The sequence below is a fragment of the Amblyraja radiata genome, chromosome 19 (assembly GCF_010909765.2).
Source record: "Amblyraja radiata isolate CabotCenter1 chromosome 19, sAmbRad1.1.pri, whole genome shotgun sequence".
NCBI classification, from domain to species: domain Eukaryota; kingdom Metazoa; phylum Chordata; class Chondrichthyes; order Rajiformes; family Rajidae; genus Amblyraja; species Amblyraja radiata.
In genome coordinates this window covers 22239560-22254093 of record NC_045974.1, presented here as the reverse complement: position 1 = coordinate 22254093, position 14534 = coordinate 22239560, and the positions used below count along the sequence as shown (strand labels likewise).

The following is a 14534-nucleotide window of genomic DNA, read 5'->3' as shown; positions in this document are numbered from 1 at the left end:
CCAAAGTAACATGTTATGTGCCTAAAATGTGCTCTGTTTTTGATGTGTTCTACATGATCAGTAAGTAGATAACTCTTTGTAATTTCTGAACACTGGACTAGAACTGACACTTAAACCATACTGAGTCATTATGGGTGTGCACTTTTCAGAGACTTGATTTGCCTGGTTTAATTTTACTGGTGCTGATAACCGGACTGAATGAACCAGCGACATCATTGTTTCTGTGTTTCAGTGTGGACCCTACTAGATTGCTGCTCACATTCAACGTCTCTGTGAATCTTGGGGACAAGTACCACAAGAACTCGGCATTGCACTGGGCAGTACTGGCTGGAAACACCACTGTGATCAGTTTGCTGCTAGAAGCTGGTGCTAATGTCGACTCTCAGAATGCCAAGGTATGATTTGATTTCATTTTGCCCGTTAAAGTCATGTTTGGAAATAATTCACAGATATTTCTTGGTTGTCAGTCATTACTGTCAGTGAAAATTGGCGTCATCTGCAAGAAAGGATATCAGAGTTTAATGATGTATAAACGATATTGAAATATGCAACGGGCAGCACTCTGGCTCAGCTGGTAGAGCCGCTGGCTCACGGCGCCAGTGACCCGGGTTCCATCCTGACCTGTGATCTTGCTGCCTGCGTGGAGTTTGCATGTTCTCCCTGTAACATCGTGGGTTTCTGCCGGGTGCTCCGGTTTCCTCCCACATCCCAAAGACGTGAGGGTTGGTGAGTTAATTGGCCTCTGTAATTTGCCCCTAGTGTGCAGGGAGTGGGGTGCAAAAGTGGGATAACATGGACACTAAAAGCTGGAGTAACTCAGCGGGAACAGGCAGCATCTCTGGAGAGAAGGAATGGATGACGTTTCGGATCGAGACCCTTCTTCAGACCACGGCAGCTAGAAATCAAGAGGTCTGGAGAGGGTAGAAGGCCGTTCTGGGGAGTCCAAGAGGAGGGGGACCGTGGAGACAGGAGGATGACTCATCACTGGGTGGGGAGGACTCCTTCCCACAGAAAAAGGCACGGAGGTGGAGGCGACGGATGAAAAGCTCTACGTCGTGGCGGTCCCGGAACACGTTGAGGTGGGGGCGGAGGGGAACGAAAGTGAGGCCTCTGTTGAGGATAGACCGTTCGTTCCATATCGGAAAGGGGGAGGCCAGGGGTGGATGGTGAAGACACGACAAGGGTTGGGGTCAGAGGTGGGCCAGGGAGTGGACAAAAACCGAGGCGAGATGTGGTGGGGGGGATGGTGGGTGTTCAGAGAGAAGGGGGGCCATGAGGACTATTGTATGGATGGGGTGTGGTCAGGGTAAACTGGTCAAAAGAGGGGGAAGGGGAAGACCCATCACTACTGAGGTTCCTTGTAGGAGGGGGGGAGCAGTAGGACCCGGCAGAGCCAGGCCACGTGGTGTGGGAGTCTGCATCGTGGAAGCTGTGGGCCTGGTGCTGAGCCTGGAACTCCGGTGAGGCGACGGATCCGGCCCGCTGGTGGGCGGTGGAGAGGCGAGAGTCGACGGACTCGCTGGTGGAGGCCCGTGGGGGGCTGGAGTAGGTCCTGGGGAGGTGGTGAGAGTTTTCGACAAACAGCACTGGCCCCAGGGAGGCAGTGAGAGTCGGCAGCTGCGGCAGTATCGGTGGTCCGGGCCTGGGTTCGGCCGGGAAGGCGGTGAAGGTCGGCAAGGCGGTGGATGTTGGTGCTGCTCCTCGTGGTGGCAATCTCGGCCTCGTGGTGTTCGGGCAGGCGGCGTGGTCCAACAGTGGAGCCACAGGCCTGCGGGCGGTTTAGTCGAGGAGTGTCGGTAGAAGGGCCGGTCTGGAAGCGGGCAGGCTTGTGATCTTTAGAATCCAGGTAGGCAAGGAAGCATTTGTTGAGGGCGTGGATCTGGCCTCAAATGAAGTACAGTTGGGGTGAATTGCAGGTCTGGGTGAGTGAGGTCCAGAGCAGCGGGAGAGTCAGAGCATGAGCCTGCTGGTGCCGGCGCATCACAGCCAGTGTGGAACGCAGGGCACGGAAGAAGAACTGTTGCGAAAAACCGGCAGATCGACCGTCGGTACCTGTAATCCGGGTTGGGTCCGAACTGGGATGTCTGGAACTGGAGCTGGAATCCATGAGGTAGAAGATGGAGGCGCAGGCAAGCACCGAGGTTGCCTGTGGTTGTGACTCTGGGTTAAAATGTGGTCCTCGAGTCGGAGAGCAGGAGGAATCACAGAGGAGGAGCAGTGAGAGAGGATGTTGCAGGACTCTCGTTGGAGAGAGGAGGAGAACTTCAATGTAGACATAGTTTGAGGACATTTCGCAGTGGATTAGACGAAATGTGTAAGAAGGATCAGCAGTTGCCGGTTTAAACAGAAGAAAGACACAAAAGGCTGGAGTAACTCAGCGGGTCAGGCAGCATCTCTGGAGAGATGGAATGGGTGACATTTTGAGTCGAGGCCCTTCTTCAGACCAAACCAGTGCGAACGGGTAATCGATGATCGGCGTGGACTCAGGGAACCAAAGGGCCTGTTTCCATGCTGAATCCGTCAAACCAATTCTAAGTATGAGGTCTGCAGTGTTCAACAAGAATTTGCTTTTATCGGTTTCACCCGGAGGATATCCCAGATATTTACAGCTAATCAATACTTTCAGACAACTTTGTTAAGTCGAAACAGTACGATGAAGAAGACCAATATTGTTCCAAAAACATTTTTGCATTTTTGAGATTATTTATGTTGTCTCGAGACTCCACAGGACCTCTATTTAATGTCTCAAAAGAACAGTGAAGGAGGGAGAGTGAGGAACAGATTGTTTGCAAACTTGGTCGTGCTTTTTGGGCTAAAATGTTTACAGTTCTCTTTATATAGTTATGGTTAAAATAATTGTATTAATTACTCAATTGATGCAAATATTTAAAAGCTGTGGGGCAGCACAATGCCGCAGTGGTAGAGTTGCTGCCTTACAGCGCCAAAGACCAGGGTTCAATCCTGACTGTGGGTGCTGTCTGTACGGGGTTTGTACGTTCTCCCGTGAGCATGATGGTTTTCTCTTAATGATCTGGTTTACTCCCATATTCTGAAGACTTGCAGGTTTGCAGGTTAATTGGCCTCTGTAAATAAGCGAGTTCGGTACTCGGACTGCGCATGCCCAAGTCATAGGTCACTCACTTCTTCATGCTGGTTGTGGGCCTGGGGGTACCGTTGCTCCGGGCCGGTGTCCCGTCGGTCCAGGTCGCCCTGGACGTCTCTGGCCGCCCCCCCCGGGCGGGGTTGAGACACTCGGGGAGGGGGGAACGACGGTCCAGTGCAGCACTTGCGGCGCTGGGGACCCGGCGTTCCATTCTGGCTGCGGATGAAGCGCGGGTCTGTGTGCGCGCAGCAGCACAGCTATCAAGATTTTATCTCTGCCAATCCAGTCTCTCTCCCGTCTCCCACTCGCATCTGCCCCCTCTCTCACTTTCCCACTACTTGGCACCCCTGTTCCTCAGATTAAATATCGTTTTACACATAAATTATGAATAAAGATAAGAATTTATACAGAGTTTATACAGCCAGCGCTTTGTTTGCCTTTTCTTTATCACGAATGACCTTTGACAAATCCCATGATTCCTTGCGTTTTCGGTATACCAAACTCGTTCTTGTCCCTAGGTTTAGGATAGAACTAGTGTACGGCTGATTATTGGTCAGCATGGACTCGGTGGGCCAAAGGGCCTGTTTCCACACTGTATCTTTAACTAAATAACTAAAATGATGTATAAAAGGAAGTGCCAGGATGCACTGGTATTTGCTACTATTTATTTTCTCTCTTCCTAGGGTGAAACGCCATTAGATCTTGCTAAACAGCGGAAAAATGTTTGGATGATTAGTCACTTACAAGAAGCCAGGCAGGCAAAAGGCTTTGACAGCTCTTCATTCCTCAAGAGGCTGAAAGCAGACAAGGTGAGAAGTTCATGACCCAGCAACATGAGGACTTTGCAACTGAATGATGCAGCATTAAAATCATCTGTTTTAAGTGTTGATGTGTTGGTTCGAGTGCTGGAGAGAACTACCCTGGTCTCATCGTTGGTGCAGCTGGTTTCCCTGCATGGACCTGAGAGAGAGAGCCTTGGTTTATAAATGCAAGTAAATAAAGCTGTCTGTGTGTGGAAATTGCACATTCACACTTTGCATTTATGATTCAGATTCCTCCTGCATCCCAAAGATGTGTGGGGTTGGTCAGTTAGTTGGTTGATGTCAAGCAAGTGGGTGGTGGGTGAATCACAGTGGAGTTGATGGGCACACGAGAGAGAATGGGTTACAGGGAAATAAGTGGGTGAATGAAGGGCACAAAGTGCTGGAGTACCTCAGCAGGTCAGGCAGCATCTCTGGAAAAAATGGATGGGTGACGTTTCAGGTCGAGACCCTTCTGCAAGCGGGTAAATGAAATTTTTCTGAAGTCAGCCTTGATTGAATCGGCCGAACGACCATCTCCAATGCAGTAAGGAAGTGTGTGAAAAAAATATATTGCATAAACAATATCTTATGACATCTTTAACATCTTATGAGTCAGAGACAGTGTTTTATTGTCATATATCCTGAAATGAAACAATGAAGTTTTTATTTGCGGCAGTACAACAGGTATGTAATAATGGTACTCAGCAGATACCATAATAAGTCAAAATTTCAATAAATTTAAAAAAGACCAATGTAGTGCAAAAAGAAATACGAAGCCCGAAGTCCCTTATGCCACCTGGGCAGTTTGTATTTCGGAGTTTAGTTGGCATTAGTAGTGTGCATAAGCATGATGGTTGTTGGGAAGAAGCCATTCCTGAATTGGGATGTAACAGTGACACAATGCTGAGATCGTATCCTGTTCAGACTGAGCTCCACTCACAACTGTATATATCATTTTTCTAGGAATATTGTTTTAAATGTTATCAAAAAATAAGCATGTAAACCGTTTTTTTTAAAAAAACACATATTTTCGGTATTGTCTCGTTACATTGCTAATAAATATTCAGAGAGTCTAGGAATAAGTCCATAGGTTCTTGGAGCAGGATTAGGCCATCCGGCCCATCGGGTCTACTCTGCCATTCCATCATGACTGATCTATCTTTCCCTCTCAACTCCATTCTCCTGCCTCCTCCGCATAACCTTTGACACCCTTACTAATCAAGTGCTAATCAACTTAATCGATTAAGTTTCTGAAGTGATGAGGATAAGCTGTAGTTGAAAGACGCCTTCGTGTAATCAGGAAATGTCTGAATGTTTTATTTTGTGTACAATGGCACCATTAACCTTGAAGTTGGCTAGCTTACTTTCCATGAGATATTGCTGAATTGTAACTGGGCATTTTTCAAATGAGGCTAAAACGTTTTCATTGGCACATACTAGTGCTGGAAGTGTAACAAAAATCTTTGGTCTAAAGTCAACATCTGTGGAATATAATGTGTCTGTCAGCATGAAGTATTTTAGTTGGAGTCCTGAGTTCTTTGATTCCATGGTCTTTTGTTCCATACTGATGGCTGTGCCAAAGGTATAGTGTTTTTAGCTTTACTAAATTTAGAACTGCTCAGGGAAGTTTTTTACCATGTTTGGGAGTTGTCTAATTCTAACTTCCCTTTTTATCAACAGGAATTTCGTCAGAAGGTGATGTTGGGGACTCCGTTTTTGGTGATTTGGTTGGTTGGATTCATAGCTGACCTGGACATTGACTCCTGGCTACTAAAAGGGTTAATGTACGGAGGAATGTGGGCGTTTGTGCAGTTCCTTTCAAAGTAAGTAATTTAAGGACAACATGCCATTGGTTTGTTATAAGTTTTATTTTATTTTGCCTGCTCCAATCCCTCCACAGTTCTCAGAAAACATAAACTATTGTGACCTCTGCATGATACCTTCGTGACCCCAGATCTAGACTTTAGAGTTACAGTGTGGAAACAGGCCCTTCGGCCCACCGGGTTTGCGCCGATCAGCGATCCCCGTACACTAACACTATGCTACACACTCGCCACAATATACAATGTTTACCAAAGCCAATTAACCTACAAACCTGTATGTCTTTGGAACGTGGGAGGGAACCGGAGCACCCAGTGAAAACCCACTCAGTTACAGGGAAAATGTACAAACTCCGTACAGACAGCACCTGTAATCAAGATCGAACCAGGATCTGTGACACTGTAAAGCAGCAACTCTCCGCCCCTCCACAGTTCCTCCACCGTTCTCAGAAAACATAAACTATTGATACCATCATGACACCAGATTTAAACTTTAGAGATACAGCGTGGAAACAGGCCCTTCGGTCCAACGAGGCCGCGCTGACCAGTGATCACCGGTAACCCGTTACACCAGTACTCTCCTGCACACTAGGGACAACTCACAGAAGCCAATTAAATACAAACTTGTATGTCTTTGGAATGTGGGAGAAAACCGGAGCGCTGGGGAAAAACTCGCGCAGTCACGGGGAGAACTTACATACTCCATACAGGCACAACCTGTAGTCAGAATCAAATTCGGTGCTCTGGGGTTATAAGGCTGCACCTCTACCACTGCGCCACTGTGATGACCTCCTGCTGTTTCTTCTGTAGATGCAGGAGGAGGTCCTTTGTCCTTACGTTCTTCCTTAATTTGCCAGTCAGGTTAATGCTGATTTTGCAAAGAACATAAATGGCTGGAGTAACTCAGCAGGTCAGACAGCATCTCTGAAGGACATGGATAGATGATGTATCAAATCGCGACCATTTTCAGACATGCATCTACACAAGGCTGATCTTGTATGTCAGGTCAACATTCCTGCTTGAGCTCTGCATCTTCTCCTGCCCATACCACCCAGACATATGGTGTATAACTTTTCCCAGAAAGAGGAACCACGTTATATTTCATGGTTGGTGCAACACATACAGTCTATTGATTCACATGGCTCGACAGGCACATTGCAAGAATTACTTCTCAATTTAAACTTGAGGTGTTATTTAAGCATCTGTCGTTCAGCAATGTAAATTACATTACTGAGATATATGGTTGGTGTGGTCACAGTGCAAGGAGGGAATGTTTGCCAGCAGGTGGCAGTCTTGGAGGAGTCGCTGGCATGATCCCCAGAAAGCGTGCAACATTGCTTGCCTAGTCTAAGATAATGTTACAGGGACACCCAAGATAGGGACTGGGAGATGGTAAATATAGAGTTAAATGGCCAGAACATAAAACAGTATAGCATAGGAACAGGCTCTCCGGCTCACAATGTCTATGCCAAACATGATGCCATGATAAATGAATCTCTGAAAAAGACACAATGTACTGGAGTAACTCAGTGGATCAGGCAACATCTCTGGATAACATGGATAGGTGACATTTCAGGTTCGGACCCTTCTTCAGACCCGAAACAACACCGATCCATGTTCTTCAGAGATGTTGTCAGACCCACTGAAGTACTCTGGCACTTTGTTTCTTTGTGTGTAAATTGCAGCATCTGTAGTTCCTCATTTCTAAACTAATCTCTGACTACATGTGTGATCCATATCCCTCCACTTCCTGCATATCCATATGACCATCTAAATGCCTCTTAAACGCCACCATCGTATCTGCCTCCACCACAACTGACAGCAGATTCCGGGCACTCACTGCCCTCTGTGTAAAAGCACTTTTCCCCGCACATCTCCTTTAAACTTTTTCCCCCTGTCCCCTTAAAGAATATGTCCCCTAGTATTTGACACTTCCTCCATGGCGGAGCAGATTCGATGCACTTTGGTCACAAGGCATGTCAATTTCCAGCGTTCTCAGCGAACATGTACAGTGCCCTACATAATGTTTGGGACAAAGGCCCATTATTTATTTATTTGCCTCTGTACTCCACAATTTGAGATTTGTAATAGAAAAAATCACATGTGATTAAAGTACACATTGTCAGATTTTAATATAGGCCATTTTTATACATGTTGGTTTCACCATATAGAAATAACAGCAGTGTTTATACATTGTTCCCCCATTTCTGGGCGCCATAATGTTTGGGACACAGCAGTGTCATGTAAATGAAAGTAGTCATGTTTAATATTTTGTTTTAGCTTTGAAAAACTCCTTTGTTGCTTTAGCAGTATGTTTGGGAGCATTGTCTTCCTGTAGAATGAGCCATCGGCCAATGAGTTTTGAGGCATTTGATTGAACTTGAGCAGATAGGATGTGTCTATACATTTCAGAATTCATTATGCTACTACCATCAGCAGTTGTATCATCAATGAAGATAAGTGAGCCAGTACCTTCAGCAGCCATACATGCCCAGCATAACACCCCCACCACCGTGTTTCACAGATGAGGTGGTATGCTTTGGATCTTGGGCAGTTCCTTCTCTCCTCCATACTTTGCTCTTGCCATCACTCTGATATAAGTTAATCTTTGACTCATCTGCCCACAAGACCTTTTTCCAGAACTGCGTTTGCTCTTTTAAGTACTTCTTAGCAAACTAACCTGGCCATCATATTTTTGCAGTGGTTTGCATCTTGCAGTGTAGCCTCTGTATTTCTGTTCATGAAGTCTTCTGCGGACAGTGGTCATTGACAAATCCACACCTGACTCCTGAAGAATGTTTCTGATCGGTCGGACAGGTGTTTGGGGATTTTTCTTTATTATAGAGAGAATTCTTCTGTCATCAACTGTGGAGATCTTTCTTATCCTGCCAGTCCCTTTGCGATTAGTAAGTTCACCAGTGCTCTCTTTCTTCATAATGATGTTCCAAACAGTTGATTTTGGTAAGCCTAAGGTTTGGCTGATGTCTCCAACAATTTTATTCTTGCTTCTCAGTCTCATAATGGCTTCTTTGACTTTCATTGGCACAACTTTGGTCCTCACGTTGATTACCAGCAATAAAAATTTCCAAAGGTGACGAAAAGACTGGAGGAAAGACTAAGTGCTGAGAGCTCTCTTATACCTGCATTAAGGAGGCATTTAAACACACCTGAGCAATTACAAACACCTGTGCAGGCATGCGTCCCAAACATTATGGTGCCCTGAAATGGGGGGGACAATGTATAAACACAGCTGTAATTTCTACATGGTGAAACCAAAATGTATTTAAAAAAAAACCTTTAATAAAATCTGACAATGTGCACTTTCACCACATGTGATTTTTTTTTTCTATTACAAATCTCAAATTGTGGAGTTTAGAGGCAAATAAATAAATGATGGGTCTTTGTCCCAAACATTATGGAGGGCACTGATTGCGTTTTCCTTCTGTCATTGAACATGAAGCTCTGGTGGTAACGAAGGTGAACGCAAGGAAATCGTGGATTGTTTTTATTTTCCTGTTGTCTCTTTCAGATCCTTCTTCGATCACTCTATGCACAGTGCACTTCCTCTTGGGATCTATCTGGCAACCAAATTCTGGATGTATGCTACTTGGTTCTTCTGGCTGTGGACTGATATCTTTTTTTAATGTTGGATTATTTCATTGCTGTGTTTTTCACTTGTTGACTGGCCTACGGGAGAGGGCAACATGAGCGGGGAAGGCAATTACTTCAATTTTAACTTCAGAAGATACTGGCAGTGCCATCACTTGCCAATCATCTCCAAAACTGAATGCTTTCCTGTGCTTTGATCTTATAGAGGTGTACAAAATCAAAAGAGGAATAGATCAGGTAGACCCATAGGGTCACTAGTCCAGAGTAGGGGAATCGAGAATCAGAGGACATGCGTTCGAGGTGAGGTTGGAAAGATTTGATAGATCCCTGAGGGATAACTTTTTCACACAAAAGTTGTGTGGAACAAGTTGTTGGAGGAGGTAATTGAGGCGGGTACTATTGCAACATTTAAGAAACATTTAGACAGGTACACGGATAGGACAGGTTTAGAGGGACAGGCAGGTGGGACTAGTGCAGTTGGGGCATGTTGGTTGGTGTGGGCAAGTTGGACTGAAGTGCTTATTTCCACGCTGTATATCATCTGTATTTAAGCGGGCAATTAAGCATCAATCTCTGTGTCTGGAGTTATTGGAGTTGAAACCAGGTTGGGGCAATAAATTTCATTTCCTGACGGGCGTGTGAACAAAATAATTTCATATAGGAGCAGATTTAGGCTATTCGGCCATCGATTCTACTCGGCCATTCAGATCTATCTTTCCCTCTCAACCCCATTCTCCCGCCTTTTCCCTTTAACCTTTGACACTAATCAAGAACCCATCAATCTCAGCCTTAAAAATACCCAATGACTTGGCCTCCATAGCCTTTATGGCAATGAATTCCACACATTCACCACCCTCTGACTAAAGAAATTCCTTCTCATCTACTTTCTAAAGATACGTCCTTTTATTCTGAGGCTGTGAGCTCTGGTCCTAGACATTCCCACTAGTGGAAACATCCTCCACATCCACTCGATCTCAGCTTTATACCCCTGCTTTTATATTCTATTCCTATCGAAATGAATGCAAACGTTGCTCTTTCCTTCCTTACTATCGATTCAACCTGGGTTTTAATGGCTGTGTAATAGTTTCATGGTTACTATTAATAGTGCTAGATTCTTACTTTAACTAATATAATCCTTCAGGCTACCATGGTTTGGTCTGGTCTTCCCTGGTGTAGTCACTTGCTCTGTATGCCCACCACATCCTCCAAGGCCAGCTTTTTTAGGTGCAGTTATCCATCTACTGACTGTGTGGTGTTCATTTGTAAATGGGTGATATGATGTTTCCTTGGCCTTTATCCCATTCTCATATCTACTGTGGCAGAGAAGAGACTTTTTGATTATTTGATGTAGCAGAAGAAACACTTTGTTAGGTACATGGATAGGAAAGACGCTGGGGTGAAATGGGTCAAACGCAGGCAAATGGAACTAGCATAGATGGGCATCTTGGTTAGCATGGACAAGTTAGGCTGCAGGGCCTGCTTCCGTGATGCATGACTATAACATCATTGTATTAATGGGAATTATGGAATTACATTGCATGTGATGTAAAGCTAAATGTCTTCCTGTCTTTAATTTCTTAACACCAAAATACATCTTCCAATTCTGTCAGTCCACCTACCGTTCCTTGTTAACAGTGTGGGGCTCTTTTATAACTTTGGTAAGTCGTGGAAATCAGACCCAGGAGTAATCAAAGCCACGGAAGAGCAGAAGAAAAAGGTAAGGCAGTGTGGCCAAGCCTTGAAAGCATTAGGCCGTGTAGAGACCTGCTACAGTCAACACTCGAATTGGCACAGAATTGAATGATGTCAAGGCCATGGATTATCAGTTGACGGATTCACCTGTTTGGCATGAATTAATCTTGGCACACAAGTGAATTCAGCATTACTTGCAAGTACATTCAATTGAAAGGAACCTTTGGGACGGCACAGTGGCGCAGTGGCAGAGTAGCTGCCTCACAGCGCCAGAGACCCAGGTTTGATGCCGACTACTGGTGCTATCTGTAAAGACTTTGTACGTTCTCCCCATGACTGCGTGGCTTTTCTCTAGGTTCCTGCCGTCTCGGTTGAGGTAATAGGTTAAATACAAGTTTCCCCCAACCCCCCACCCCCCCACATAAAATAAGCTAAAGAACACTAAAACATACATTTAACACATACTATAAAACAATAGAGAAGGAAAGGACAGACAGACTGTTCGCGAGGCAGCCATTGCTGGCGCCACGCGGTTACAATTACATAAGTGCATTTACCTGCCTTGTTGCTTCTGTGAATGCATTTTAAATCATGAAATTGCACAGTTTTGCATCGGTTTTACCTGAGCATACACATTGAATATTCAAAAATGTAATCTGACTCGCTCTGCCAATATTTAAGCATACATCCCTATCTCTGGCAAGTATCAAGCAAGTATTTCTCAAATATAAAAAATACCAATTCAGTCTCCCTTTTTTTGTTGTATGTTATTTTGTCTTGCAACATTTGATTCCTCCAGATTTGACCATTTCCTATGTTCTGAACGGCAGCCCTCACTCCGTGAAGAAAAACACAGAGTGCTGGAAGAACTCGGGTGGGTCAGGCAGCAACTGTGGAGGGAATTGAACAGAGGATGTTCTGGGTTGGGACCCTTCTTCAAACTTGTCGCAACCCAAAATGTATTCTGTCCATTTCCTGCACAGATGCTGCCTGACCTGCTGGGTTTTTTTCCAGCAATTTGGTTTGTGTTCAAGTTTACAGCTTCTGTAGTCAATGGTGTTTCCTTGTTCTGCCTCAGTCCTTGGCCAGGCAGTCTTTCCTCGTTACTTATCTCTGGCAATGTTCCATTTAGTCCCCTCTGTATCTCTGACTGACGTTCAATCCGTGCTCTTGTGTGACCTGGGCACATTGCACACCTCAGTTGTAGGCTAATTAAGACCCTTCTTCCAACTGAGACTTCTTCGCCATCTGACTCTCAGTCTGAAGAAGGGGAGAAGTCTCGACCCGAAACATCACCTATTCCTTTCCTCCAGAGATGCTGCCCTACCCGCTGAGTTACTCCAGCGTTTTGTGTCTATCTGCGATGCAAACCCATCATCTGCCGTTCCTTCCTACACATTTTGTAGGCTAATTAACATAATCGCACAACCTCCTTACTGTTTGGGTTAACAAGTCCATGTTTGTCTCCTCAGACTTCAACTCTACCAACTATCTATCCTCTATTCCTTTCTTCCCCGAGCGTTTACCTGAGGATTTTCACACTCTTGTAATTGATATTTATATTAAAAAAGTGTTTTGGCATGGCGTTTATTACGCCTGGCTAAAATCACCTCCTCGTCCAAGACAATCAGACATCAACCTCTTACCTTGGTTCAATAGTTGGAGCAGATGTCTACTTGTGACTTCCACCACTTGTTCTGGAAAAATAGCCTTTTAGCTCCTCCTGGTGGCCATGTCATCTGATGCACTTTCTCATTATACTTTAAATTCACATTTATAATGGCCCAAAATGAGTTTTTGTGTGTTTTGAGGACCAATATGAGATCTCCAGGCAAACTTGGCAGAGAAACGAGCAGTCATCATGATGATTAAAGTGTGCACATGGCAGACAGAGCGAGAGAGAGAGACAGACAGACTGACTGATTCCCAGTCAAAGGTTTTAGAACTTGTTCCCTTCTCCCTCTCACCTTCTCCAGTTCTACAAACCCGCACGTTTTTGGGATGTGAGAGGAAACCCGCACAGTTATAGGGAGGACATGCAAACTCCACACAGACAGAACTCTGACCTTCTTTTAATTCTCCTTCTCCATCACTCCACTTTTGATAATCGCACATTCAGCCAATTCTGCCCTGAACTCTAGAATTCCCTCTCAAACCTCTCAGTAGAGTTGCTGCCTTACAGCGCTAGAGTCCCAGATTCAATCCTGACTAAAGGTGCTGTCTGTGTGGAATTTGAGCGTTCTCCCCGTGACTGCGTGGTTTTTCTCTGGGTGCTCTGGTTTCCTCCCACTTTCAAAAGAGGTGCAGGTTTGAAGGTTAATTCGCTTTCATAAATTGCCCTTAGTGTGTAGGATAGAACTAGTGAATGGGTGATTGCTGGCCAGCACAGATTTGGTGGGCTGAGGGCCTGTGTCCACACTATCTCTCAACTAAATGAAACCACATCCTCTCCCCTTCTCTTCGTGGCTGCGCCATGAAGAGTGAACACTTTAGCCAAGAATTTGTCCCCTTGCTGTGAGATTGCCTTTGTTCCGATTGCATTTATGTGATATTTTGTGGAAAAATGGCATGACGTAAATGTTTGATTTAGTTACAGGTATATATCTGTGTGTGATCATCTTTGTGACTAGGCTGTGTTCAACACATTACTGATGTCTACTTTATTCCTGCTCCACAGACAATCGTGGAACTGGCAGAATCTGGCCATCTGGATCTTAGCATCTTTTGCAGCACTTGCTTGGTAAGACATCGGTGGGCGGTGCGACTTTCGTCAGCAGCGGCCTCTGCAGTCCGTCTGCGTTTTTATTATTTTATGTCTATGTTTTTATGTAGTTTTTGTTATTTTTTGTTGGGGTATGTGTGTGGGGGGAGGGGGTAACTTTTAAATCTCTCCCTGCACGGGAGACCCGACCTTTTCTTTGTCGGGTCCGTTGTCGTTGGGGCTGCGACGAGGAGCGGCCTCCAACAGGAAGACCGGGGGCTCTGGTGCCGACTACTCACCTCACCGTCGCGGAGCTGGCCGAGTCCGGAGCGGGTGGAGCTGTGGTGGACGCTGCTGCGACCCGACCCCCGGAGATTCGGAGGCTGCAACCGCGGGTTTGGCGGACGGCGGCACCGGGAGCCCGCGGGTCCCTGGAGGGAGACCGCTTTTCAGGGCTTCCGCAGCGGCGACTTCTCCCGCCCGAGTTGCGGGGTTGAAGAGCTCCTCGAGCGGGGCCTTACACCATCACCCCGCGCGGATTGGAATGGCTGCGGGTCTCTGCGAGCGCCCGCCGGGGGCTCTAACATCAAGAACCCGGTGTGCGACCTTGCATCACCCGGCGTGGATTTAATGGCCGCGGGACAATTCGCCATCGCCAGCAGGGGGCTTTGACTTTGACTCTGACATCGGGGGGGAGAGTGCAGTGGAGAGATAAGTTTTTTTGGCCTTCCATCACAGCAATGTGATGGATGTTTATGTAAATTATGTTGTGTCTTGGGTCTATTTGTTTGTAATGTATGGCTGCA

The 14534-nt window shown here is 45.8% G+C and overlaps 1 protein-coding gene across 2 annotated transcripts in view; it reads left to right on the top strand.

Moving 5' to 3' along the window:
* The window catches only part of zdhhc17 (zinc finger DHHC-type palmitoyltransferase 17), an 81469-nt gene that overhangs the window by 58923 nt on the left and 8012 nt on the right, over positions 1–14534 (top strand). For both annotated transcript variants that reach the window (XM_033037976.1, XM_033037975.1), the window contains 6 exons: positions 233–395; positions 3787–3912; positions 5587–5729; positions 9256–9356; positions 10928–11052; positions 13705–13767. In XM_033037976.1, the coding sequence (XP_032893867.1) occupies positions 233–395; positions 3787–3912; positions 5587–5729; positions 9256–9356; positions 10928–11052; positions 13705–13767 (721 nt within the window). The remainder of the gene's footprint in view (positions 1–232; positions 396–3786; positions 3913–5586; positions 5730–9255; positions 9357–10927; positions 11053–13704; positions 13768–14534) is intronic.